The sequence below is a fragment of the Acomys russatus genome, chromosome 4 (assembly GCF_903995435.1).
Source record: "Acomys russatus chromosome 4, mAcoRus1.1, whole genome shotgun sequence".
Taxonomy (NCBI): domain Eukaryota; kingdom Metazoa; phylum Chordata; class Mammalia; order Rodentia; family Muridae; genus Acomys; species Acomys russatus.
The window spans coordinates 47,880,266-47,906,325 of NC_067140.1; the positions used below are offsets into that span (position 1 = coordinate 47,880,266).

The 26,060-nt window shown below is 36.2% G+C and overlaps 1 protein-coding gene across 1 annotated transcript in view; it reads right to left on the reverse strand.

Annotated features, from left to right (window-relative positions):
- Window positions 1–1,061: 1,061 nt before the first annotated feature.
- LOC127188412 (uncharacterized) overlaps window positions 1,062–26,060 on the reverse strand; it is a 123,696-nt gene continuing 98,697 nt past the window's right edge. Inside the window, 7 exon segments of the mRNA XM_051144878.1 lie at window positions 1,062–1,293; window positions 1,754–1,817; window positions 6,075–6,185; window positions 18,882–18,932; window positions 20,129–20,367; window positions 21,845–22,059; window positions 25,522–25,642. Coding sequence (XP_051000835.1) covers window positions 1,062–1,293; window positions 1,754–1,817; window positions 6,075–6,185; window positions 18,882–18,932; window positions 20,129–20,367; window positions 21,845–22,059; window positions 25,522–25,642 — 1,033 coding nt within the window.

Below are 26,060 nucleotides of genomic sequence, written 5' to 3' on the forward strand. Positions count from 1 at the left end.
AGTTTATTGGATATATGTATAATAAAATAAATGTATATGTAAAAAAGCAAAAACTTTAAAAAAAAAAACAAGGAAATCTTGAAATTTGCAGCCAAATGAATGGAACTAGAAATGATCATCCTCAGTGAGTTAAACCACACACACACAGACACACATGGTATATGCTCATTTATGAGGGGACATTAGCCCAACATAGATATCCTCTGAGAGACTCCACCCAGTGGGGAATCAAGACACAGGCTGGGACTCAATGCTGACCAGAAGGTTCGGGAGCACCACAAGGAGACCATCAGGCCTGAGGATCTGGACCAAGGGGGTCCTGCACAAACTGTTGCACAAACCAAAAACAACGCATGTAGTGAACCTAGACCCCCTATTCAGATATAGCCAATGGACTGCTCTTTCTCCATGGTTGAAGAGAGAGAGAGCAGGGACTGTCTCTAACATGAACTCTGGTGTCCCAGATTTGATCACTTCCCATGGTGGGGAGGCCTGGCAGACACACAGAAGAAGGGGATACAGGCTTTCCAGATGAGGCTGATAGGCTGTGGTCATATGGTGGGGTAGGAGGTCCACTTCTGTCAGGGGTCTAGGGGAGGGAAATAGGGTGAAAGAAGGTGGGAGGGTGAGAAAGGGAAGATACAACTGAGGGGATAACAACTGGGATGTAATCTAAATAAATTATAATAAAAAAGATTGGGCTACATACTTCAAACAAATATCCTACTGTTCATGAAGGAAAAATGACTTATTGAGCTAAAATGAATTAATTAATATTCATATTAAGACAAGGTTAGTGTAACATATAAAAGAATCAAGATCTAAAGTAAATAGTATGGATTTGAAAAATACATAGAAGCCTTTGCTACCTGTGTGTTCTACTAAAATTAATTTTATGCTATTTTAGTATGGAAATGCTATTTATTGGTCCTGCATGGGAATACACTTCTCACTAGAGGATTTAGTGAACACACACACACACATACACACACACACTGCTTTAAGTGAAATGTATAGCAAAGTCTTTGTGTCTGGCTTTGAGTGAAATATTTCAGCAAAGCCTATGCTATGTTTGGGTCAATCAGTAGAGGCTGAAAACTGTTTGGAGACTGAACACTGAAGAAGTGTTGTCTCTCTGGAGAATCTGAAGCACCGACACTAGCAAGATAACTTTGGGAGTTGGAACCTTGTCCAACCCCAATTAACCCTGTATAATGTTTGAACAAAGTAACTGTAGTTAGGTAGCTGGTGTCAGTCTTTTTGAAGGTGACAGACTCCTCTACTTCTTCACTCCTTCAGGAAAATAAAGGTTTAGCATTTGGTAAATTTCTCTCTCAACTGTGGCATCTACAACCAACATCAATCAATATTCTCTCTCTCTCTCTCTCTCTCTCTCTCTCTCTCTCTCTCTCTCTCTCTGTATATATACATATTACCTGAAATTTATTGTTTTATATTGTAGTTACCATTTAAGGCATTGAATGATGCAAAGAACTCACTTCATGTCCATTTTTTCATTAACACAGAATGACTACCATGATAATGAACAACTTATAGCCTTAAAATCATATCAGGAACCTTTTAAATTCATGATAGAATGTTTGTGGTATCACTGCTGATCAAGGATATTACAGTAATAAAAAGAACTTTTCTTGGTTTGCTGTCTTGTAAGGTTAATTGAAAAGGCGAGTGTATTTCCTTGAGAACACAGAGCTTGAGCTCTTCACCTTCTCACTGGCCATCAAGCACTTACATAGCACACACAGTATAGATAACGACATGGTGCCAGTTTTCTTCTGAGGACTTCAGATATTTATCTATTGGACAGAGTATAAAAATAAGTGATAACAACATAATTATTTTGTGAGAATTATTGCCATTGGAGAGGCATGTGCTATCTATGCGATTACATAAAGAATGTTTGTATTGTTCTCTGACTCTCTGACCCTTCCTTTTAAATCACAAGCTCAACTTCCTATGACCTCATCTCTTATATTTTCATGCTAAGAATGTATACGCAAAAATATCCTAGGAACACAATGCTATAATGTCGAGGTTAAAAGGAAGTAGCTCTTCCCCCACTCTTATTATATTATTTTCAATGGCAGTAACTAATAACCAGTGCTAAATAGTAAATAATTGTATTTTGAGTGAATGACTAAGAATTGGAAATGAAGCAAAAGAAAAAGCATACACAATACATTATGGTGTGTTAAACAATCTCTAATTTTGTTTTAGTTTTAAGCATAATAATAAACCCATATAAAACCAAAATTTTCTCTTTCTTGACAAAGAGGTATGACTATTTCTTGGATTCTTGAAAAAGAACAGACACGGTCTACTTCAATGCATTATATTTAGCATTAAGTTTGGAAAATGGCAATTCCATTTTTAATTCAAGTAGAAAAGAAAATATTAGAAATGTGTATATTTAAAGTTAGTATCTTCATGATTTAAAAGCTCATCATGAAGTTCAATGCTGAAAACAATTTCAAAATATCTCATTGAATTTTTGGAATTTTGTGTAATACAAAATTCATGACTTTAACAATCTGTATTTTATATAAAAGATACAATCTAGCTGATTAATGCCAAAGAGAGGAAAGTGACTATAAGAAGAGAAAAGGTTTGACACGGAGGATTGACAAAGAAATAGGAGTGAGTATGATAGAAAGAATGATTTGGCAAAAATCATCTGAAGTGAAACAGTTGTCAGTATGTTTGTAACAAATTATAGATGCAAAGTAAAGGCTTAGAGTTTCAGATCTGTGTACCCTAAATTCCATGTATTTCAATAAAAAATTAAAACGTGAAAAAAAAAGACAAACTTCATATCAATATTGCTTAGACCAATTATAGTTTCAGGTACTATTTGTGTGATAGTGGATACATAGTATTTTGTAAATCAAATACATGTAACTCAATTAAAAATTTTACTATGGCAGAAAATGGTTAAAACATACACTAATACTTTATTAATTACTCATATTGCATGTGTTTTGTCCACAAACTACAGACATTTTAAAAGGGCACTCAACACAAGAAATATCAGCTAAGTATTAGGAGATGATTAATGGCTATATGCAGCTCTAGAGAAAGGTGTAATGCTCCTCATAAAGACAGTCTTTGTAGATAATGAGATGATAAGCAACAGAGAGAGAGAGAGAGAGAGAGAGAGAGAGAGAGAGAGAGAGAGAGAGAGAGAGAGAGAGATGAGGGGGAGTGCTTTCCTTGTAGATAGTGAGGTAACTATTTGGAAAGATCACATGGATCACAGTGGTGTTTAATAATTATAGGCAATGGCAGAGCTATTGGGGAGTATCCTAAAAGCCCCTACCCAGATCTAGCCAACAGTCAGAACATTCTCCACAGTTGAGTGGAGAGTGGGGTATGACTTTCTCACGTACTCTGGTGCCTCACATTTGACCATGTCCCCTGGAGGGGGAGACCTGGTAGCACTCAGAGGAAGGACAGCAGGTTACCAAGAAGAGACTTGATACCCTATGAGCATATACAGGGGGAGGTAATCCCCCTCAGGAACAGTCATAGGGGAGGGGAATAATGGGAAAATGGGGGTGGAGGGAAGAATGGGAGGATACAAGGGATGGGATAGCCATTGAGATGTAACAAGAATAAATTAATAAAAAATTTTAAAAAAAAGAATAATATGAACAGTAATTGAAGAAAGCAATTCATTCATATTATAGAATATATTTATTCTGCCCAGGAATTGCAGAAAATGTGTGGAGGGGCTTAGAGAGCAACAAGACAGTTGCAAAACTGTCCAGAGCTATAGAAATGAACAAAAGTGAGATGAGTCAGTCTTGTGGTGCCCAGATGTTTATGGCTATGAAAAAGCAGGATGGTTGTCATGGAAATATTAGAGAAGTGAGGACCATTAGAGTACTGCACAGGTGTTTGCATTTGGAGCAGTGGAGCATTAGCCTTCCAATCCCTCACAATGATAGCTCATGTGCCAAAATACTTTATTACTTGATTTTCCCTTTTCCTTTCCTTCCTCTAAACTCTCTTGCATACACATCTTCTTGCTCTCTTTCAAATTCAAATTCATGGCCCCCTATTTTATTAATTGTTGTTACATGCATATGTATTTCTACACACACACACACACACACACACACACACACACACACACACACACAATCCTAAAATGTATAAATACAACCTACTCAGTCTGTACAATACGACTTGTGTGTATGTTTTTTAATCCTGATTATCTAAAACCAACGGGCTTTCCTCTGGATAAGAAGAGTTCTGAAAATACAATTTTAGGAATTCTGCAAATTCTGCAAATTTCCAAGGTAGATAAACATACAGATAGATAAATAGTAAACTAGCATAAACAAAAACTATATATGCTCTATTACAATAAGTGCTATGGATTATTTAAGGTAGCTTTTTAGTGAGTGACACAAAAGGGCATAAAATGAAGAATATAGCGTTAGTTTTTCTGAATTCCGCTGAAATATATTGTCTTTAGGAACTGCCAATATAACAGGGTATAGTACTTTACCAGTCTGTGAATGAGATTACACCCAAGGGAAGGAGGTGACAGTCAGCTACACAGAGAAAATAGTGGAGTCTAAAAGAATACTTCTGACAAATGGTCAGATAGTCCCACCCCCTACAAAAAAAAAAAAAAAACATAAAACTAACCTCACAGTGAAACAAGAATATCCCAACTGTTGTTACATTATCAAGCACACTGTTGATAAACTGTAGTGAGACTTTGCAGATGTACACAAAATTTTTCTTGTATTTGCAAATTTGGTTAGTACTCAATAGATGCAGCCTGGAGATTTATTTTCTTATAGTTGGAAGAATCTTCCCAAGGATGTCTTATCTCCTTGCTTCAGAACTAAATTTATTATAAAACAAGTCATCCTACATGAGTGCTTATTGTTTATAAAATATTTCTTGCCCACAAATCCATCATGAAAAAGGGCAGCAAAATTTTTTAGCATAGTCCTCTGGTCAAAACATTCTTGTCTCATCTCCCAAAACAATTCACAAAGGGAAAAGATCAGTATCTAGTGAGAGTCAAAGTTCTGATAATTCTCCTTACCATTTGGACTTTCACCTTCTTGTGTGAGGAAAGCAAATCATAGTGTGATTTTTATATCTAAAATATATCCACCTATAACATAAAGGCACCTAACAATGAACAACTTATCCGTTGGCATCTCAAAACTCATTATAATTCAAAATCTTTAAATGTTCATACATATATGTAGATTTACACACATATAAATTCCTAAATATAAGTTTCTCAATTAGACAATCAACATGCAAAAACAATTAATTGAAAAGTACCCATGAATTTGAAGGAGAGTGGGCAGCACCTTTGACAAGATTTGGAGGCAAGGAAGGGAATGGAGAAAATTATGTAATTATATTATAGTCCCCAAATTTGAAAATGATGACAAATATAAATTATAAGAGCAAAAATTCAGCAAAATGTCAGAGCAAATAAAAAAAAAGTCATGTTAGATTCTGATTAACTAATTCTTTTCTGTCTCCAATTTGTTTTTCCTTCTGACATCTATCAACCTTACAGCACTCATTAGATATATCAGGTTGCGACAATCATAAGCAACAGGAGCAGCCATTTATTTTAAAGAAAATAGAAAATACAGTATCCTTTATATAAGTATGAAATGACTCAGGAGTATAGAAGAGATGCATGAAACATGCTCTTTCTTACTGTCTCCTGCTTAAGAATAAATGCCTATTTCCATTAATAATAGAAAATTAAGTATTGAGAGGCCAGAGAATCCAGAGAACAAAGCTCATATTTTTATTCAAAAATTTCTAAGTCCTCTAATTTTTGGACATGTTACTCCGGTAAAGCAGCTCTCCACCTACATCCTCTTCTGTTCTTTCTCAAAACCTGTTTATATTTTTTTGGAGAAAAAGAAATGCAACAAACTAAATTGACATAAGTTGTATTTCCACAAAGTAGATGATATTAACAGTTATTTGCTACACCTTTACTATTAAGGACATACAGGAATGTGTTAAAACATCAAACAGCAATATAATGTTTGACTTACCAGTGGTGTCAAAAACTGAGTGCTGGAGTTCCCACTGACTGGAGTCACAAGAGAGCTCAGTCAAACTGGTTAAAGTAAAACCAGTCTTGGAAGCCTGCTCACGTCTGAAAACTTTGGGAGAAAGATTATGCAGCTCAAAATTTCCAGCTGACATTGTAGAAGTTTCAAGGAGCTATATAAAGCAAAACTACACTACTGCAGTCTTAGAAAATCAGTGTAAAGATTGACAATTACCATCCTAGCCTATAGTCACTTGACTTTCTTGCTGCTCTGTTTACTTGGAAATCCAAGAGAAATAAAACATGTAAGGCTGACGAAGGCCTTTTATACTCATGTCTCTTCTAGGCAAGTAATTGCCACAGCATGGATGGCTTTTAGAATTGCATTCCTTAACTGTGTCTTGTGCTTTTAAGATATAGCAGCACTCAAACCCTCTCAAGAGAGGCTGTAGTGAAAGTAAGATGGACTAAGCAAAGCGATCTGCAAAGCTTCAGGGAGATGTGCTGTTTGTTTTGTTCTCTTCTTTGGGACAAGGTCTCTATTTGTAGTTCAGGCTAGCCTGAATCTTACTATATAGACAATGCCAGTCTCCAACTTCTGCTAGGTCTCAGCCTCTGCCTACAGAATTCTGGAATTGTAGGTATACAACACCACAAATTACTACAGATATTTTTATTAAGTTAGCTCTAGAATCTTTCATTCATATTTTTGAAGAGATCAACTGAGCTGTAAGACCATTCAAGAAATGTAAGTGTATCTACTGGGCATTTTATCATAAGTATTATGGAATTGTAAGTTAATCATAAATGATATTTCCTGTCTCAGCATTTAGCCCTGCTGATTATTGAATGGTAACTAGGATTAAGTGTGGAAGGCATTTTAAACTGATATAAGCACTGTGGAAGTCAATACAGATTTTCTCAAAAAGGAAAAATATATGTCCTGCTGTACCACTTCTGACTTTTCACCTAAAGGAACCTGTTCTATACAAAGAGACACACATACATGCATGTATATCTATATTCACCCCTTCTCTATTTCATGTTCCCTGTGCATTAGTAGGTGGTGTGTTGAGTGTGTGTGTGTGTGTGTGTGTGTGTGTGTGTGTGTGTGTGTGTGTAATGGTTCATTTAGGGTTAAGCATGCAACAATCACTTATCTTAGCACTCTTGCGCATTGTGAGTCTCTAAGGCAACTCCTGGTCCATGCAAATTAAAGCATCTCTGACCCCAGGCAAGAAGGTAGCACCCACCTGTGAGTACACGAATAAATGTTAGAGTCAGTTTGGCTACATGTCTTTTAAAAAACATCATAGTACGTTCTCCCCTAAAATCTATGTCTTCCTAGCCATAGGGTTTCAAAATGTTGACAGTTCCAGGGTAGTGATCATGCCGTGGAGAAGCCTCAGATCCAATCAAATAGTTGGATTCATCTCACAGTACTTATGCCCTGAGTGCACCACTGGGTACACCTTGGCTGGCAGGTGAACACTGTAGCACTTAGGGTCACATTTGGGCAAGTACTGATGGCTCTATACCCCAAGAGCCTTCATAGCACCTTCTAACACCATGAGTACCAGCCCATAGCTAGGAAGCTTCTACCTTAGTTCCAGCTTGATATCTGTATTCTTTATTAGCAGTATGTGTTTTCTTTACTAATAATGTTTTAGCATCTAGCTCTTGTGTGTAACCAAGAGCAATGACAATAACCTATGTTGTTTTGGGGGACACTGGGGATTTTCTGATCATTAAATTATAGGGAAGTACCAAAAACAAAGATGCTGGTATTTCTTAATTAAAAAGACAACTTTATGGTGTCCCAGAAATAAATATAAAGGAAAGGGAGTTTTCCTTTGCATGACCACCATCATTTCTTGTTGGTATGAGCCCATAACCTCATTGCCACTACTGCTGGTGTTGGCATGTCTTACTGACATCACACTCTAGTTTGTTTTGGTTCCACTGTATACTGAAGACCAAAAGCTCTCCAGCAGACCAGGGCTTCAGCACTATATGGGCACTTCTAGGGAACCCAGGCTTCTACCCTGAAATCTACCATGTTCTCAGCCTGTCCAATATGTTGGCAGCCATTGTTGAAATACCCAACCTATATTGTGTAAGTCAGTAAAATAAGTTTTTCTAAAATAATGTTTCATTATGATCCTTTATATATTTTATTTAATGATCTTATTCCTGCTCTCTCCTCATCTTCCTGTCATGATCATGACCTTACACAGTTCGTGTCTCCCCTGAATCCTGGTTTCAAACCATCAGATTCCCTGTGCACTCTGTAACTGCAGTGACATTTCTGTACTTGTAAGCTGCTGAGTTGAAAGCAGAAACAAGTGCAGTTGTAGGGAAAGTGTACTGTGGCCACTAGGTGCTGTCCTGAGGTCTTTTAGTAGAATGCATTTTGTCACACACACAAAAAATTGGCATCAAGTGCTACCTAGCAAGACGGGATATATTCTAGAAGTTCTGTCCTTAGGCAAAATCATCAGATGGTCCTTGTACAACCGTTAGCAGATACAGCTATATACCTAGACTGTAAATTGCTTATATAGTTTGTGGGGCTTATTGACACTTGATTACTTGATGCAACGCTATAAATTTACAAGGACATAATCAAGCAACACAAACTTGAATATTTGTTGAGTTCTTGCTAAGAGCACCAGTAAATTCACAGAAGTGGCTCAAAGTACTAGATCAAAAATTACCAAAGAATTGCAACCACTGGCTAATGTAATCACAAGACTTAAATTATCATTTTTTTTTAAGTTAAAATTTTAAAAACCCTACCCTACTTCTGTCTCCAAGGGAGATCCACGTGTCCCTCCTAGTCCATTTCTTTATGTCCAGCCTCTCTGTGTTTATGGATTGTAGCTTGGCTATAATTTATATAATATCTATTATCCAGATATAAGTATATTGAAACCATATTTATCTTTCTAGACCTGGATTACCTCACTCAGGATAATTTTTCTAGTTCCACCCATTTGTCTGCAAATTTTAATATGTTTTTAGCAGCTGAATACTCCTCCATTGTGTAAAAGTACCATATTTTCTTTATCCATTCTTCAGTTGAGGCACATCTAAGTTGTTTCTAATTTCTAACTATTATGAATAGAGTCACAGCTTTTTTCAAGGGTATTTTGTCACAGCAATGGAAAAGAAACTAATACTTTTTTTAAAAAAAAATAATGGTTTCTGAAAACCTCATGGAATATCACTGCAAATGTACCAATGACCCTTTCCTGGTATTCGTAGTTCCTTTTGGCTTTTATCATCATGCAAATAGAAAGTGGTGGTAAATGTCACATGGAAGTCTTTTTATTTAACCAAGATGCAACTATGCTTTTGCCAATGTGGATCACTTTGTTTCTGTTACTACAGTCATCATTCACTTCTGGTAGTTACCATAAATTCTGGCCTCATTTCTTCTTTCATTTGTAAACTTAAGTTGAATTGTAAACTCTCCTCTGGCACGCTAAATTTAGACAATCTGCTGTAGTGCTTAAAAGCCAAGATGTTTTTATGTATTTATGTAATTTTAACATTGTAAATAATTTAAACTTTAAGGAGACAGTAACTGTACATTTTGAAACAAGAATATACTTATTTTTTCAAAATTATTGTTCTTTTTTATATGTTACTACACATAGTTTTAAAAACATAAGCAAAGTAATACATTATTTTTATTCTGAGATACTTGACTCTCCTAAACATTGTATGTCCAATGAATACTATTCTGGTTTCAAACAATACTATTCTTTGACTCTCATGATTATTCCCTATCTTATCTCACACAATCCATTGAAATGAATGAAGACATTAAGAAAAACATGAATGGTATAGTAGTAAATTATAAAAAATGGAGGATTTTCCCTGTCATGTGGCTCATGTTGGAAAGTGAGTAATTCCCTGAACACCTTTCATTGGGACAAACACTGATGCTCACTGCATTGACTCAGAGCACTGCTAGACATATTGCTGGGAGACAAGATTTGCTTTTTTTTTTCTAGGCATGTTTGTGGTTGTTTTCTGGGAAAACAAGAGACTAATATACCATCACATAAATGGATGTATCCACTAGACAAAATATTTGATATTAGAAAAAGATACCAGGCCTGTTACAGCATTTTGTATCCATTCGACCTACAAAGTGTATAACTGATACAGGTAGACTGAAAGGTGCTTTAAAGCTGCCAGCACTTCACCAGGCAGAGTCTGAACGGATTCTAATCTACTAATAAACTAAACAAACTACTCTAAACCTTATAACATTCATATATTCCAAGCATTTGCCACTATGACCCCTGGGCCGGTCCTTGTCAAGTGCCCACTGTCCTCCTCTAACCTTCGAAAGCCTTGTCTCATCCCCAACTGTCACACTTTCTCCTCCCCTCCAAGCAGTCCCGCCTTCCACTTCCTGTCCTTCTGCCCAGCTGATTGGCTAAACAGTGCTTTATTGAAGGTTGATACATTCTCTCAGCATCCTTCCACATTTCCCCCTTTTAGTCTAAAAAACAAAACCTTTTAACTATACATTTATATCATTATACCAAAATACAATATATATACACACAAGAGCCACAACACAATCATTTTATTTGTTATGTTTTACTGTCTTCAACACCATCAGAGACTTGAGAAGGAATAAAATTAATTAGCTGAGTAAATACGAAATGTAGATTAGCAGCTTCCAAAATGAAAAAAAAAAAATGACACTTTGTTACCCGAATAATCACTTGAAATTCTTTAACACATTGGAGCATCATCTTTGGCCCTCTGGCCCACTTTACCTGACAGACATATTTGCGAAGCAGGGACTATTGAGGACTTGTTTACCCTGTCTTGGTGGAGTTAGGCTGTCAACTCTACCTGTATCCAAGTTTGCCCATTTTAGGCAGAATTCTCTCTGTGGCAGACAATAGGAATTTTTTTTTCTTTTTTCTTTATTTTTTTTTTTTTTTTTTTTTTTTTTTTTGCCCAGGGGTGGGTTTGCCATATCTGAAGCCATCTCCATATGTAGGTTTCTGGATGAACCATTATTTAATTGGATGTATCCACTAGACAAAAACTTTGATATTAGAAAAAGATACCAGGCCACAAGAAACAGCAGAATTAGTGTCCACACTAGTGATGGTTGGTATCAGTGCAGCTTTTCCAAATTCTCAAGTTCCAATGAATATTTTTCTCTAAATTCATCCAACAGGGATGAAAACTAAAACTCACCCAGTTGGTAAGTTCCAGAATCTTACCTCATTGATAAAATCTTAAGAAACTGGAGCAGTGTTTGCTAATTCAAAATTTCAGAATTCACATTTAAGAGTATTATTATAAAAGATTAGCTTTCAGATTAGCCATTATTGTTTAATGCACCATTTCCTATGGGAAGCCATCCCAGAGGATCTTAGAGTCACACACACCCCAAATCATCATCTACTCTTTTAGTGAGTATGAGTTTTATTCCTAACATCCACATTGTAGCTTAAAATCATTTGTTGCTCAAGCTCTATGGATTCAATACTTTCTTGCCTCTGAGGCATCAAAAACACACATATATAGATATATATTCTGGCAAAAAATACCCACAGACATAAAATGATGTTTAGGTTTTTAAATTTGTGATTTACTTGGGCACTACCACTGGCTGCAGACATATTGGCATGCAGTGATTCGAGAACCGTCTAAATGACATACATGGAGAAACAGGTACTGCTAATTGGGGGAAAATAACTGCAAGAGAATCATCTTCATGGGAATCCCTTCTCCATTGCATGGCTGTAGAATGTCCAAAGGCTCCAGATTGTTGCATTTCTCTGTATCATTTTATCACATTCCAATGACTATCAGGCTACTTATTTTGACGACTTCAGCATAACCAGGGATGATAAAGATTGTGATATGTGTTCAGAAATTTTGAAATATATTGTCTAGGTATACAGTTCTTACAGGTGCAGTATGTAATGAGTAATGATATTTTTCTCATTGTTTTGACAAGAAACTTGACAGAAACAACTTCAGGAAGAATTTATTTTCCACAAATACTTCATATATTTCAGATTAGGCAGACCATTACGCCAATAGGTAGAAACATGGTGATTAGATGTTCAAATCATGTCTAAAGACAAGTATGGCAGATATGGAGCACAAAATAGGGGCAAGGCAGTAATTTTTCTAGAATACTATAGTAGAAAAAGAAATAACCATTACCTATATCCTCATATTAGGTCATGTCTCTTCAATTCCCCACTTCCAAGTAATGTCATCATGCCAAGAGTTTATCAAGTGATTAATCCAGTCAACTGGTTAAACCCTTTCTCTTAAGATAGTCTGAAAGGCATACCAAGAGTTATGCCTTACTGGTATTACAGTAATTTTTCAATCTACCCAAGTTGCCATTCAAGATTAACCTTCAAATCATGTTTCAACTTCTATAAAAGGAGTGATTTGAATTTTCCAACAAAGACTGATAGGCTCTTTATGATGGACAAAGAGTGCATTATAACAATGCTAGAAGGGGAATTAAATGCTTAGGTAGATAGTGATGAGTTCTGCCGTATTTTTATTCTCAATATATGATATTTACTTTGTTGTTGTTATTAAGAATAGAATACTTTATTACGAATGGCCTTCTTGCCTATTAGAAATGTAATGTGAATATATAATCACATTTAGAGTCAAAAGTTCATAGAACATCTTTATTAAGTTTTTAGGTAACATACAAACTTCAGTTTCATTGTGGATTTTCTAAGTACAAAGCATGTTCTTTACCAACTTCCCTCTTGTAGTTCTACTCTCTTTTCTTGTCCTCTTCATTCTCTGCATAGTACCCTCTTCTGCTGTCATGTCAATGCATATTACGTATAATTACACTATAATTATACAATACCCCTTCCCATCCTCCATATTGTACATTATTTTCATCCCTCTCTTCCACAGTGATCACTCAGCCCTGGAAGGGTGACAAAGACATGTGGTTTGAAGTTGATCACTCAACAGCCATTGACGTTAATGTAGAAAAGAAGTAGAAGTTGAATATCAGTGATCAGAATGCCATTAAACACGTCAATTTAGCAAAGTTTCAATAGGTTTCCACTAGTTTCTATGACTTCCCATACAGACTTTGAATGTCATGATTTTCTTTAGTTTGTTCTTGTCTGAACTATGATTATTGTTTTAAATAGTACTTTATGTAACCCTTCCCACTATAGAAAAATCAGCTGATTCAGATAAGTGTGAATTAAAGACCTCAACATAAAACCAGGCACACTAAATTTGTTAGAAAAACAAGTGGGGAAGAAACTTGAACTCATTGGCACAGGAGACAACTTCCTGAACACAACACCAATAGTTCAGGATCTAAGATCAACAGGTAATAAGTAGGACTTCAAAAAACTGAAAAGCTTCTCTAAGACAAAGGACACTGTCAACAGAAAAAGTCACAGCTTACAGACTGGGAGAAGGTCTTCACAAATCCTACATCTGACAAAGGGCTAATATCCAAAATATATAAAGAACCCAAAACATTAAACACCATCAAATCAAATAATACAATTAAAAATGGGGTAGAGAACTAAACAGAATTTTCAACAGAGGAATATCAAATGGCCGAGGAACACTTAAAGAAATGTTCAATGTCCCTAGTAATCAGCTATATGCAAATCAAAAGAACTCTGAGATTCCATCTTACAACTATCAGAATGGCTAAGATCAAAAACTCAAGTGACAGCACATGTTGGCAAGGATGTTTAGAAAGGGACACACTCCTCGATTTCTGGTGGGAGTGCACACTTATACAAGCACCTTGGAAATTAGTCAGCAGCTTTCTCTGAAAATTGAAAATAATTCTAACTCAAGACCTAGCCATACTTCTCCTGGACATATACCCAAATTATGCTCCACCATACAAGGACATTTGCTCAACTACGTTCGTAGCCGCTTTATTTTAATAGTTAGAATCTGAAACAACTTACCTGTCCCACAACAGAAGAATGGAAAAAGAAACTGTGGTGCATTTACACAGTGGAATAAAAGTCAGCTACTACAAACACGGAAATCTTGAAATTTTGCAGGCAAATGGATGAAACTAGAAAAGAACATCCTGAGGGAGGTAACCCAGACCCAGAAAGACAAGCATGGTATATAGTCACTTGTAAGCAGATATTAGCCAAATAATGCTGAATAGCCACACTACAATTCACAGACGTAAAGAAACTAAATAACAAGGAGGACCCTAAGAAGAATGCTTAATTCTCATTAAGAAGGATAAATAGACACTGGAAACATTTGAATAAAACTAACAGGAAGGGAGCCTACCTTAAGGTCCTCTGAAAGACTCCAACCAGTAGGAAATCCAAACAGATGCTGAGACACAAAGCCAAATTCTAGGGTAGAGCACAGGGAGGCTTATGGAATAGTTGGGGAATAGAGGATCAGAGTCTCCAAAAGGATACCAACAGATCCATTGAATCTGGGCAGAGGAGGCAGGTGTTGCAGAGACTGATGCACCAACCAAGGACTGTGCATAGCAGAGTGAGGACCTAGACCCTCTGCTCTGATGTGGCAAATAAGCAGTACATTCTCCTTGTGGTTCCCATAATATGGGAGTAGGGACTTGGTCTCTTATGACATGGTCTCTGGCCCCCACATTTTGATCACTTTTGTCTTGCAAGGCATCTTTTCCAGGACACAGTGGAAGAGGGTGCAGGCAATCCAGATGAGACTGAATAGGCTGAGGTGAGACATTAAGGGAGGAGGGCTCCCCATTCTGAGGACTAGGGGAGGGAGGGAGAGGGTCTGAGGGAGGGAAATGGGATCTGGATTTGATGAGGGAGGAGACTACAATTGGGATGTAAAGTGAATGTATCTTTCCTAAGGCAGCTCACTACCAGGTCCCCACTTCAGGAGGGTTCTGTGTGTACATGTATGATTTCTAAATGTGAAATATGATTTCAGTATAGTGACCCTTATGGTATCATCTATTTCATTATCATTTAAAATCTAGGGTATGACTTTCACATGTAATCTGGTGCCTCATATTTGACCATGTCCCCTGGAGGGGGAGACCAGGTGGCACTCAGAGGAAGGATAGCCGGTTACCAAGAAGAGACTTGATACCCTATGAGCATATACAGGGGGAGGAAATCCCCCTCAGGAACAGTCATAGGGGAGGGGAATAAGGGGAAAATGGGAGGGAGGGAAGAATGGGGAGATACAAGGGATGGGATAACCATTGAGATGTAACAAGAATAAATTAATAAAAAATTTAAAAAAATAAAATGAAATCTGGTTAAATGTAGACTTAATCAGCTATCTTACTGTATAAATTACAACAACTGCATAAGTGCAGCACCATGAGTGTGCACCCCAGACCTAGCTATTATTTATCACACATGTCTGTTGTAAAATATCAGTGAGATGGCAAAGAAGTGTAGGATAAAACTTACCTGAGCTGGGTCACAGATATATATAACTCAGTAACACTTGGATGTCTCTATGGCATTGATACTAACAGAGATATGTATGTCGAGACAGACATACAGAGAGATACTTATGTACATACATACATATGCACACACACACACACACACACACACACAGAGAGAGAGAGAGAGAGAGAGAGAGAGAGAGAGAGAGAGAGAGAGAATTTAAAGTAGATGATCCATATCCTTATCTGCTATAGAAACTTTTCCAATTGTTTCAAAATTTTTAATTTGTCAATAGAAATTTTGTTGATTGTCAGTTCCTAGAATAAAGATGATAAAGCAAAATATTTGTTAGGATTATTCTATCTCACAAGTTTAATATTCCCTTACAGATAAGTTTATATATCTTGAGTCCTTATTTTACATAACGAATGTACATAGCTATTAACAAATTCCAATTACAAGTTTATTTTAGAAATAAAGTCTTGGCTGGGCAAAGTGGCACACACCTGTAATCCCAGAGCTCTGGGAGGTAGAGGCAGGCAGATCTCTGTGATTGAGGCCAACTTGGCCTACAAAGTGAGTCAGGCCAGCCAAGGTTACACAAAGCAACATTGTCTTGAAAAATATCAATCAATAAATCAATCAAAAAATTCTTTACCCACTGTTGTTCTTTGAAATTTCCCTGTCTTTTGTTCATTCAATTCTTATCTTGTATCTCTGGGTTCACTTACTAAACATATTCTGATATCTTCTAATTGTAATAAATAGAAGCAATCTTTCAATGCTTCATTAAAACACCCAAAGAAAGTTGCCCTCATGTTAAGAAATGTTCGCTCAAACCTCATGTATGTCTAGTATGTTCACGGAGGCCCATTGAAAGTCTCTAGTTTAACATTTTATATCAAAGTAATCATCTTTCTCAGGGTATTATATGCAAGGAGTGGATAGCATTTTGACTAGTCTTTAAGTACCTATAAAGCCTGAAATTGTCTGTGCTTTTGATACTTTTACAACAAAAATGGAAATATTTAGTCAACATAAAAATATTCAGAAAGAAACAAAAGAGAAGCAGGAAAGCATATATAAGCCAAAATAATGAAGGAAAAGCAAGCACTAGCACAAATGACAAGAAACAAAATGGAATATTTTGAAAGGAATACCAAATACTTAAATAAACCTTTCAAAATACCCTCAAGTGTGGTGTGTCATTAAACAAGTTTAATTCCAGCAATCAAGAGACAGAGACAAGTAGATCTTTGTAAGCCCATGGCCACCAAGGCTACCCTAAATTAAAAACAAACAAGCAAACAAAACCCACAAAAACAAAAACAAAACCGCTAAATAGGTGTTAAGTACAAGAAATGTAGGGTCTATATACAGACATTTTTCATTTCCAGTATACTAATTCTTTTTATGAAATTTTCTTAAGCATTTAACGATTCTACTTCCAGGACACACGTAATTTAGGTGTCCTCCAACACGTCTACCGGTAAGCATGAGGTAATCGCTATTTTTTTTTTTCAGAAATATCTTCTAAGGAGAATTTGATACATGGCTAATATATTACTAAGTATGACTTTCTGAATTGCGATGGCACATTTTAAAGATGTTCAGTGGTATGTTTTTAAATAGAATTTGCTGCAATAGAGTTTGGGCATCTACATTTAATATAATAATGTGTTCTTGGTTAAACATTCTCTTAAGTGGAGTGAAGTATGTCTTTTTATTTATTCTAATTAGTTTTAGGAATTTTTTGTCAGATATTGATATGATGCTACTTGGTTACTTCCTGGTGCTATTTGATCAGAGTATTCCTTTCTCAATTTTTTTTCTCATAGGCAGTATCTATATTTAAAGATAAGATGTGGCTTTTTTGTAGATGAGAGTTGAATTTTGTTTCTTCACCCATTTAGTCGGCCAGTGTCTTTTGATAGGAAAATTGGAACCATTAATGGTTAAAGTTATTATTCAGACGTATGTGTTATTTGCAGGAAGAGTGTTGTTGATGTTCATTTTTTTTTCTTTTTTTGAGCCCAGTGCAGCCGTTCAGGGCCCACCTTCCCCAGGCAGTGGTCTGTATCAGCTTTCCTTTCTCTGCTAAAGCAGCTGCTTCAGCTTTTCTTTTTTTAAAAAAATTTTTATTAATTTATTCTTGTTACATCTCAATGGTTATCCCATCCCTTGTATCCTCCCATTCTTCCCTCCCTCCCATTTTCCCATTATTCCCCTCCCCTATGACTGTTCCTGAGGGGGATTACCTCCCCCTGTATATGCTCATAGGGTATCAAGTCTCTTCTTGATAACCTGTTGTCCTTACTCTGAGTGCCACCAGGTCTCTCCCTCCAGGGGACATGGTCAAATGTGAGGCACCAGAGTACGTGAGAAAGTCATATCCCACTCTCCACTCAACTGTGGAGAATGTTCTGACCATTGGCTAGATCTGGGAAGGGGTTTAAAGTTTACCGCCTGTATTGTCCTTGGCTGGTGCCTTAGTTTGAGCGGGACCCCTGGGCCCAAATCTGCCTATCATATTGTCCTACTTGTAGGTTTCTAGGACCCTCTGGATCCTTCTAGTTTGCTATTCTCCCATGCTTCTCTCATCTAGAGTCCCAATAGGATGTCCTCCCCTCTGTCCCAGTTTCCTAGTAAGTGAAGGCTTTCATGGGACATGCCCCTTGGGCTAGTATGCAGATATAAGTAAGTATATACCATTTGATTCTTTCTGCTTCTGGGTTAACTCACTCATTATGATCATTTCTAGCTCAATCCATTTGTCCACAAATTTCAGGAATTCCTTGTTTCTAATAGCTGAGTAGTAGTCCATAGTGTATATGTACCACAGTTTCCTTATCCACTCTTCTACTGAGGGACACTTAGGCTGTTTCCATGTTCTGGCTATTATGAATAAGGCTGCTATGAACATGGTTGAGCAAATTTTCTTGTTGTGTCCTGGAGCATCTTCTGGGTATATTCCAAGGAGTAGAATAGCTGGGTCTTGAGGAAGCCCTATTTCAAGTTTTCAGAGATAGCACCAGATAGATTTTCAAAGTAGCTGTACTAGTTTGCATTCCCACCAGCAATGAAGGAGTGTTCCTCTCTCCCCACATCCTCGCCAGCATGTGTTGGTACTCGGTGTTTTTGTAATTATGTTTCTTTCAAAAATGTACTCTTTTGGATTTTTATAAAGTTACAGGTGGTTAATAATAAAGAAATAACATTCCTCTTACTGGATTTTTACACTTTATATATTTCTTTTACTATCCACAACAAGACTTGTTAATCCAACGAGATAAAGAGAAAGAAAACCATTTACTACTTAAATTTTATTTTATAAATCTGCTTTTAAATTAAATTCATAGTGTTTGGCAACATACCTGGCTTTGTGTGCTTCTCTATCTGTAATTCTATTGGGACTCTTGTTGCATCTGAAAGAAAAAGTTAGATGTTATTTATAACCTGCAAGTCAATTAAGAGTCTAGCTCGGTGGTAGAGAGTCTGCTTCAAAAACACAGAGTCTTCAGTTCTCAGAACCAAACATGTTCTTTCAGTCATCAAAAAATGATTCTCAATGTACATAACCTAAAAGATATATCTTCTTAGGCCGGGTGCATAACTTGTAATTGAAACAATAAAATCAAATAGAAACAAAACACAAGTATACAATGGCTCCTAGTACAGAGGACACAGCATTTCAGATTTAAATTGAAATGGGAAGCCTAAAACTAATATTGAATAAAACGTGTGCACAGCTCAGCTAAACTCATTTAGAAACTAAGCCAAAGCATGTCAAAGTATCCCTAGAATTATGTGCAGGAATGATTGTTTTCATTTATGTTTGTTCATTTATGCATCCATGTGTCTGTGTATTTATTTATTGCGTGTCTGTGTCTGGGTGTACACATAAACATGCCATAAAACTTTTGTGTAGGTCACTTGACAACTGGTGGAACAACTTGCTCTCTGCTTTCACAAGTGGGCTTTGAAATTGAACTGAGGTGCTCAGGCTTTGCTGCAAAGGCCTTTGGGTAACCTTGTTTGTTCAGAAATAATCATTTACTAAAAAGTCATTTACGTACAGATTTTAAATAAATAATAACCAATGTAAAGAAAGTTTTATATGTATTATATAAAGTTTGTAAATGATGTCTCATAAAAATAAGAACATGAGGAACTTTCCAAATTTATACCATTTTTTATTTTGTTTTCTCTCTTTGTTTCACTTGTGTGTGTGTGTGTGTATTTATGTATGTGTGTGTTAACACATTAGTTGGGGATGGGTGGGCTGTGCTCACCAGCACATGCACTTATGTGCAGGAAAGCTTATTTCTCATGTTTTTCTTTTCCAGTTGATAATTTTTTAAACAAAGTTTTATACTGAACCTAGAGATCACAGTTCATTGTAAACTGGCTTGACTGAGACCACAGGATGCCTCTATCTCATCCCATTTCCCTGACCCCACTACAGTATTTACAGTCACCATGCCAAACTTTTAAGTGGATTTTAGGGATCTGAACTCATGCCCCTGCACTGGCATGGAAGCACAGTTTACTAGTGGAACCCTTTCTCCAACGCCACTAGTTTTGTTCTTCATCAGCATTCACTGTGGCCTCCCTTACCTACACCTGAACTGTAAACTCAAAGGATGGCCAACCATGTCCAGGCAGTTTTCCGGGTTATTTGGTGAGGGAGATGCTGTCAAGCCTTCTCCCTGGAGCAAATTTCTTCTAGGTCCTGGGATGCGATCAAAACATCCCAGAGAAGAGCACTCAGAGTAAGGCTTTATGCTTTGAGAAATTGCTGCAGAACTGCTGTGCTCCATTTCCATGTGGAGTTTTGTCGGGATATTCTCTGAGTTACTCCTAAGAAAATTAAAGTCCAAAATTGCCACTTCCCTTGGAAAGGGACTAAGTTACTTGCATTTTAAAAATACCACTACAAAATTAAATGAGATTTCCATGGAAATGGCACATTAACAATAAAGATGTTTCTAAGTATTTCAAATATATATATTATGGATACAAATTTTTTCCAAAGACAATACATGCAGTTCTAGAGATATTGCTAATATTAAATTATAACTTTAAAGGAAGGTATGTTTATCAGTGATACATAGCTTGACTAAAAGGACTTTGGTTTTCTAGACTGGATATACTTATAATGTTCTTCATAATGTTATTAGAATAGAATATTTAGTAAAATATATAAAAAGGAAATAAAATAGTAGATGTTCATCTTGTTGATTAGAAGTATTATTTCATGAAAATTATTATAGCATTGTTATATTATGCTTAAATGTATACATTTGATAAACTAAAATGAAATATGTATGAACATGTGGATTTCAATGTTGTGGAACTCTGTCTTCTGGACAAGATATGGCCTTTGCAGTATTAAACTTTTAGTGGTTGTAATTATCTATATAAGAACTGTCAAAACACAGGTCCCATCATTTTTAAATGGAGTTAGAGCCTCATGTGTCCTTACAGTTAACTGTAGCAGAGACCAACTATTCTTTTGTAATTGTTTTAGCTCCATGTACGTTCACCATGTTCCTGTGGGTTAACCATTACCCATGCTCCTGCTTCAACTCACTGGTTCGTTAAACATTCGGTACTTGGGAATACTTTATAACAACCTCTGGAGAGAATATGATCGTTGAGCTGATAATCAAAAGAACTGAAGAAGTTTGTGACACAATTTCATCACATTTCATCATTACTAAGGCAGCAAGAGTGGAATTTGCCAAACTATCTTCCAAAATCTTCTCACTGGATAATTTTAAGTAATCTGTGGTCTAGACTTTCTTTTGCCTCATATTAATCTTTCCCTATAATACAATACACTTTTATGGAGAATACAGAAACTAAGGATATATTGTCTCTCGGCTCCCTCTAGTGGCAAAAGATAAGATGGAAGAAAAAATGCCAAATGCCAGGCAATGTCTGTGGAAGTAGAGGTGGTAGTACTTGTACCCTTGGATTTAAGCTAACTACCTTAAACAAAAGTTAACATTAAATAATTAATTTATGAGAATTCTTACAATAAGTTTGATGTCAATATTACTGTCTTAATTAAAAAGTTTCAAAAATGCAAAGGTGAAAATATATTCATTCTAAGTATGTGAAAATACAAGGCACAATAAAAGCAGAAACTATTAAAATTTATAGAAGTGATGCTTTTAAATTAAGTTTATATAATAGTATTACTTACAAAATCATATCATCCAATTTACAATCTCCTTATGGGAATTTCACAAATAGTATTTTGCTAACAATTATGGTCTAGAGACGAATTATTGAATTTACTATGTATTTTGCATATGTGTGTCTTACTTACTTGTTTAAGTAATATTGAAATGATTTTCTAATGCTTAATTCTTCATAATAGAGGTACTTATAGCGTTCCAGTTCTAGTGCACGTAATGCTTTTCTAACTTTCAGTTTAGACAGTGTAGATTTAAGGCTTCTAATTTTGGTTTCCATTTCATTTACTGATGAAATTGTACAGCTTTCCCTTAAGAATTCTGAATGTGGTTTAGTTGTTGTTTGTTCCTGAAACATTAAAAACTTATGTGTGAAAAACAATTGCATTCAGATAATAGGGGTGTTTGATGACTATACTTTTAAGTTAGTGAATCAGAGAAAATTCAAATATCCAATAAGAGATTCTAGAATCTCAAGCCTTCTTCAACATTATTGGTATTAAATCATCACACAATTTGACTTGCTAAATTGTTTGGGAAACCAGATCTTGCCATATGCTAGGTACATGTTCTAACTCATGAGTCATACCTTCAGCCCTGAAATGTGACCTGTATCTATAAAAGAAAGAGCTATAAAAGAGTCAAAATCATTATTAATGGGAACTTATGGACAACAAAGAAATCAACTGGAAATTATAAAGGTACTGAAGGCTGGAAGAAGAGACCATCAGTATATAGCTGCTGAATAATAAATTTACTTCACAGACAAGCAAAAAATATCTATGAAACACATAAAAACCAACCCAACACTTATGTAAAAATACAGGTTTCTAGTTTACATAAGGTCCACATATAAATTGTTAAAAAAAAGTAGCAGTTCAAATGACTTCTAATGTGATCAAATATAGGTAACACTGTTCATCCAACTCTAAAAAGGAGAATGGATGCAAGAATTCAGAAAATCCTAAGGCAATGCCACAAAATTTCTACACTTAGTTCTTAGCTTAAATAACATTGTCATAGTTGGGCTTAATGGGAAGCCTCAAAGAATATATGAATGTGCCTCATAGAATGACAAAAAGGACAATATGCTTCCAAGAAAATTCAAAGCTCCTAGGAGAAATGTGGTAGCTAACCGTTTTTTCACTTGGATTAAGGAAGATAATGTGTGCAAATGCATACATGCATACATATATGCATGAATGCATACACATACACACACACGCATACATACATATGTACATACAATAACTGTAAAAATAAGGCTATCAACAGGATTGAAAGAAGTTTGAGGTAGAGTAGCTGGGAGGCGAGGGAGAAAGTGATGTAATTTTATTTCATTTAAGATTATGTTAAAATAAAAAGAGACAAAGACTGTATATCTGAAACAGGATGAGAAACCTATTCACTTGCTCTGACATGGAGTATTTCTTAGGTAAAGACAGAATTAGAGACTCTAGAGCATAACAGAGAGCCACAAGGAGTGATTTTAATATTTTGGGTTGATCCTCAGCATGACCTCACTACCCGCACTGTCTCTTTTTCCTCGCCCCTTCTTATATCCATGCATAATTTTCTCTGCAATGGTGGAGAAAGCAAGTATGCAGGGAGTTGAGTAGATGAATTACAAGTGCCTTTGTTTTATACGGAGTCTCTATATGGAGAGGAATTACATCTGAAGGCATATACTCCAGTAACTATGACCTATGGTCCACAATCTCATAATGAATGGTAAAGGGTATTTAGAGAAAACAATAATGAAATCTTTTTTATTTTTGTTTTACAAACAAAACAAAATTTTTTTTATGGAGAAGCAGGCCGAGGGCACCCTAAATGCCAGAAGAAAGTGTTACATCCCGTGGAGCCAGAGTCACAGGTACCCAAAGTGTGTTTTGGGAACTGAATTGAGAAGAGCATTGAGCACCATGAACTGCTGTGCCATCTCAGGCTTACATAAGGTCTTAGAGTCAGGGCTTGATAGAGGTCTCAGCAATTAATGAGCCTATAGCAGTTATTGACTTGAAATAACTTTAACTTGCAAGTGGGAGAAGTATAATACATTATAACTAAAGTTTTGAGTATGCAGGTTTTAAAGCCTTTACTTTTAAATTTTTCATCAGATAAGGAATAGAACGCCGGCCAAACACTGAAAGGGTGAGAATGAATTCAGATGACTGCCAACACTAAGTTAAACAATATTTCCATTTCCTATCACCTCTTGAACTAGATGCCCATGTTATGAGGCTATAGGCAACAGACAGAGCCGGGGCTTTCAAGTAGAGCTGCTTGCTCCAAGTGAGTTCCATCCAATGGATTGCAGTAACATCTACAGGACAGAGCAATGTTCCATATGATTCTGCACCCTACCCAACCTTAAATCTGCCCCAACTAAAGAGATGGGAACCAGAAGCAACATTTCATATCCAGACTCTTCTCAAACAAGATATTGAGAAAAATAAAGATTTATGTATTCTATACATGCAGATAAATAATTTGTCTCTATAATAAATAAGTAAATCCTTCAAAACAAATTAAAATGATAGGCCAGTTTAAATAGAAGATAATCACATAATAGAAGTTACTTTCCTTTAAATACAATACAATGTATAGTAATATTAATTACTGATGACAATGACTGACACTGTTATTGAGAAACAGCAGAAAATCATAAAGATGGTGGTGGAAATACTGTGGAAGAATTTTATGCCCAAGTCCCTACAATAGGAATTTCTTAAAGGTAATAAATTTTACTTCTTGAATATTATTTAGCATTATAACATGGGGAAGAATGAGAAATATAATGCAATTTTCAGGGAAATGGATGGAAATAGAAAAGATCATCCTGAGTGAGGTAACCCAGACATAGAAAGGCATGCATGGTTCATACTCAATTATAAATGGGTATTAGCCGTTTATTACAGGATAACCATCCTATAATTCACAGACTCAAAGAAGCCAAGAGCCCAATGGAGGATGCTTGAATCACACTCAGAAGAGGAAATAAAAGAGGTAGCAGAAGTAGATGGAAGGAGGCAACAGTGTGAGGAAAGGGGTGGGGAGGTTAACAGTAGTGGAAGAGCAGAGGTGGAGTATGGGTGGACAACCAGCAGAAAGAAAGGAAATCGGTGGAGTGGGCGGGGGGTCCTCTCTGGGACCCACGAGGCTCCCACGGAGTCAACAGGGATGAGCCAAGCTGAGACTTCTAGCTGCCTTGGTTAGGAAGACTGAAGTCTGCACCTCCTGGAGCTAACTGGGACTTCCAGTGGAGGGAGAGGAACACCAACCCATCTACAAAACTTTGACCCCAAATTTGTCCTTCCTACAAGAAGTGTAAGGATTAAGATGGAGCAGAGATTGAAGGAACAGCAAATCAATGACTGGCCCAAATTAAGACTGACCCCATGGGAGAGAGCCAACCCAAATGACACTATTAACGATACTCTGATATGCTTGCAGACAGGAGCCTAGCATAACTGTCTTCTGAGAAGCTTCATCCAGCAGGTGATGGAAACAAGCGCAGAGAACCACAACCAAACATTAGGCAGAGCTCTGGAAGTTTTGTGGAAGAGTAAAAGGAAAGATTGAGGAAGTTGGAGGGACCAAGGGCTACACAAGAAGACCTACTGACTAATCTGGGGAGATATCAATTCAAAAGAGAAACTAACAATATAGTTTTATTGGAAAAGGATATTTTTTCCTATGATACCACATCTCTCATATTCCTGTATTAATTTCTCTGATCAAGGTACTGAGAGATTAATATTTTTCCCAGGTAAGAGAATTTTTGGACCGCAAGCTGGTCAAAGCTTACCGAGCACCCCAGCGTTGTAGCTGGAGTGCTCACTCCAGGCTGGTAGGTTTTAAAGTCTCCAAGAGAACCACATTCTCCAGTTTTATGTCCACAATCTGCCATCTTAAAGGATTCTCCCAATCTGTAAATATGTAATGAATAAATATATGTTAACAATTGCTTAATAATTGCTAACAGTAAATCCTTATAATACTATGTTTTATAATGAAAAGGGTGTCCTTAAATTGTGCTCCTCTTTTTTGTTTGTAGCTAATTTTTTCTCAAAGAATTCTAACCCTAACTTAGAAAAATATGCAAGTGATATAAGGCAAGTTACCATAATTTTATGTACTACTTAAACAAAAGGTATTACTGTTTACAACAGTATGTATATATAAAACATTAAGTCATGATCATTTGTCATAAGAGATTAGTTCAAACTGTGAAAAGAAAAAAGTAAAACCATATACAAGTGTTTATTATGAAATACAAATACACATGAAATTTTTACTATAATGCTTATGTCACTATAGTTAAGTAATTAAGGGGTTGCAAATAGA